Source organism: Etheostoma cragini, chromosome 19 (genome assembly GCF_013103735.1).
Source record: "Etheostoma cragini isolate CJK2018 chromosome 19, CSU_Ecrag_1.0, whole genome shotgun sequence".
Lineage (NCBI taxonomy): Eukaryota > Metazoa > Chordata > Actinopteri > Perciformes > Percidae > Etheostoma > Etheostoma cragini.
In genome coordinates, this window is record NC_048425.1 from 18,086,977 (window position 1) to 18,089,645 (window position 2,669).

Genomic DNA, 2,669 nt, shown 5'->3' on the forward strand with positions numbered 1-2,669 from the left:
TATACTTATGCCCCTGTATTTTACCATGGGGGGGTGTATACCTATGCCCCTGTATTTTAACATAGGGGGGTGTATACTCACAGGTTGGGAAGTGCATGAGATCAGAGGACTCAATCTCCCAATAACCCTAACATGTGCTGCTAAGCTAAGCTAACAGGCGAGTGAAGGAGATGCCAATCTAGCAGTCTTTCACCTGAACAGACCTAGTCAGGTAAGTATCCCTGAACTAGTATCCCCTATGTGCATTTAGTATTATTGGTACACACCTGCACTCCAAGCCTTCAGTGTCTTATTTATTAGGCCTATTACTGAATTTAAAGTGCTTTAGGACGCTTTTGACACTGCTATACATTAGTACTCCTGAATGGATGTGTGTGTACTCAAAGTTTAGGAATGGAACTGTTAAGAGATTGTAGAATATACTTTATTATTTAGGACCAAAAAAGACAAAAGGCTTCCATTTAAATGAGCAGTCAAGTCCACATTGATAGCTCAGACTAGACTGTGCCCCCCCCCCCCACTCACATCCTTCATTCTTATCTGGATGAAGTCGCTGTTCACAGAGGAACATTAAAATGCAAAAAGGGCTGGAATGTGGAACCTCAGAATAAGAAGTCAGCAGTCTGGGGAGGTTTATGGATATTTAAAGTCCTTTCCCATTGAGATTTACTGACTGCACACATGCATGAAATGCATGGTTTTGGCATCTTGGAAACTGGTGAGCAGTGCAGAGGGAGATATGTTGCTATTAACTCCAAACGGCCTCAAAACAGTCTGAAGTCAAATTGCATCCTCCAGTTCTGTTGCAGAGGGGACCATATTAGTACTGCTGCTTACCTGAGACCCGTAAATGTATTAGTTTCTCGTTGTGCCATCCAGACAGACAGACTTCTGTCACTATTTGAGATATGTACCCTGCAGGAATGTCTCAGAAGGACCATCAGGGGGCAAGGGGGGGGGGGGGGGGGGGGGGGGGGTAGTTTTACCACCAGTTTCTTTTCCCGACATGTGAATCACTGATGATATGTGCACGTTATTTACTACAGTGTTTACCAAATCCACGAAATCCATATACGGACCGCGGGGTCGCCAAACGCATCATCTCAGCTCCGTGGCTCTCTTCTCTCTGCATGATGTCCACTGAACACAAGAGATCAATAAAATGTGCTCTTGCCTCATATTTGGCAGTATTGCGCGTGCATCTACCCCCTCAACCCAAAGAAAGAGAGCTTTTAGAGTTCCGTGCGTTTTTACGCAGCGCCATGGCCATGGAAATGCGTCAACGTTATCATAAATTAACATACAGTTCTTTAATTTTAAACAAAATTCAATTCCCATGCATGATTTATTATATTTGCTGTCTTGCAGTGCCCCTACAGTAAAAGTTATGTTTTATGTTAATGCACTGTACGTAAAATGCTTCTTTACGCAGCGTTCCGTTGGAGATCTGACAGCAATACACCATAACGGCACTTTATGGCAACTAATGGCAACTGTACATGACTGTAGGGGCGCAAAAGGAGCGGGTCAATAAATTATGTCAATCAGTCAGGGCATATTGGGGGCGTGTTGCTGCCGTGATGAGGGGGGGGGGGGGGGGGCATGCCTGCAGCGTGGAAAAGCTCCAAGTGGCAATAGACACCACGCGCGAGCTGCCTCTCTTTCCACTTTATTGTGCATCATAGCATTTCCCTCTGCAGCAGGCTACTGTGCACAGGGCTCAGTGCAACAAGTTTGCAGGAGCCGTCAGTACAGGTAGACTTGGTTTTGGGCTGGAGCGGATCGTGGCGAATCCACTTATCCTTCTGTCGCTGTCACCACAAAGTCACTACGTAAACGGCGCGTCGCAGCCACACGCACACGCACACAAACACGCACTGCACAGAACAGAACAGTGTTCCGTAAATTCGTGACTCCGCGCCAGATGCAGCTCGCTCCCAACACGCGCGTGCAGTTGTAGTTATTATGGAGATCGCGGAGGCAAGAGGAGCATCTAAGTGCGTGGATAAAATGGAGAAAGAAGTGGCGCACAAGCGACAACATTGCGGCACAACAGTGCTGCACATTATCTCGCCTTTGTGCTCAGTGGCGTCCATCGCCTTTTGCGTCCTTCTGAGCCTTAACACAGCTGATTTGAAGAACCGGGTTGTGGATTTGGAGAGAGGGAACGACGAGACCACCTTGATCCGAGCCCCCGGCTACTCCATGGATCATTTTAATTCATTGATTGAACAAAGAGTGGACGAGCTCCTCTCACAGGTAAGATTGACTCTTGCACTTTTTGCTAATTGTTTACACGCTTTTACTTACCCTTAAACTGACCCAACACCCCCCCCCCCCTTCTCCAAATTACCTACTTATATTGCAAGCACCATGTGCATATGAATGAAAATGGCATTCTTGTACAATTTCAGCGCTCCTATGAACATTTTGTCAAGATTCGGACTGCCAGACAAGCGGAACCAGAATGCAGCTGCCCTCCAGGTAAATGAAACTACTTTTCCCCAAATGCATTGTGGACACGCGGTTGTCTGCAGGTGTGTGAGGTGTGTGGTTGTGTTTGACTCACACCAAAGTTGACGTTGGAATGAATGGAAGCCTTCTGAATTCATGTGTATTTCATTGAAACTGTTGCCATGTGACAGTTCGCCTGAATAGTGTGTTGATAG

General features: G+C 46.5%; 1 protein-coding gene across 1 annotated transcript in view; it reads left to right on the forward strand.

Moving 5' to 3' along the window:
• Nucleotides 1-1,658: 1,658 nt before the first annotated feature.
• LOC117962232 (collagen alpha-1(XXV) chain-like) overlaps nucleotides 1,659-2,669 on the forward strand; it is a 127,588-nt gene continuing 126,577 nt past the window's right edge. The window contains exons 1-2 of the mRNA XM_034901399.1: nucleotides 1,659-2,259; nucleotides 2,415-2,484. Of these exons, the coding sequence (XP_034757290.1) occupies nucleotides 1,966-2,259; nucleotides 2,415-2,484 (364 nt within the window). The 5' untranslated portion in view covers nucleotides 1,659-1,965. The remainder of the gene's footprint in view (nucleotides 2,260-2,414; nucleotides 2,485-2,669) is intronic.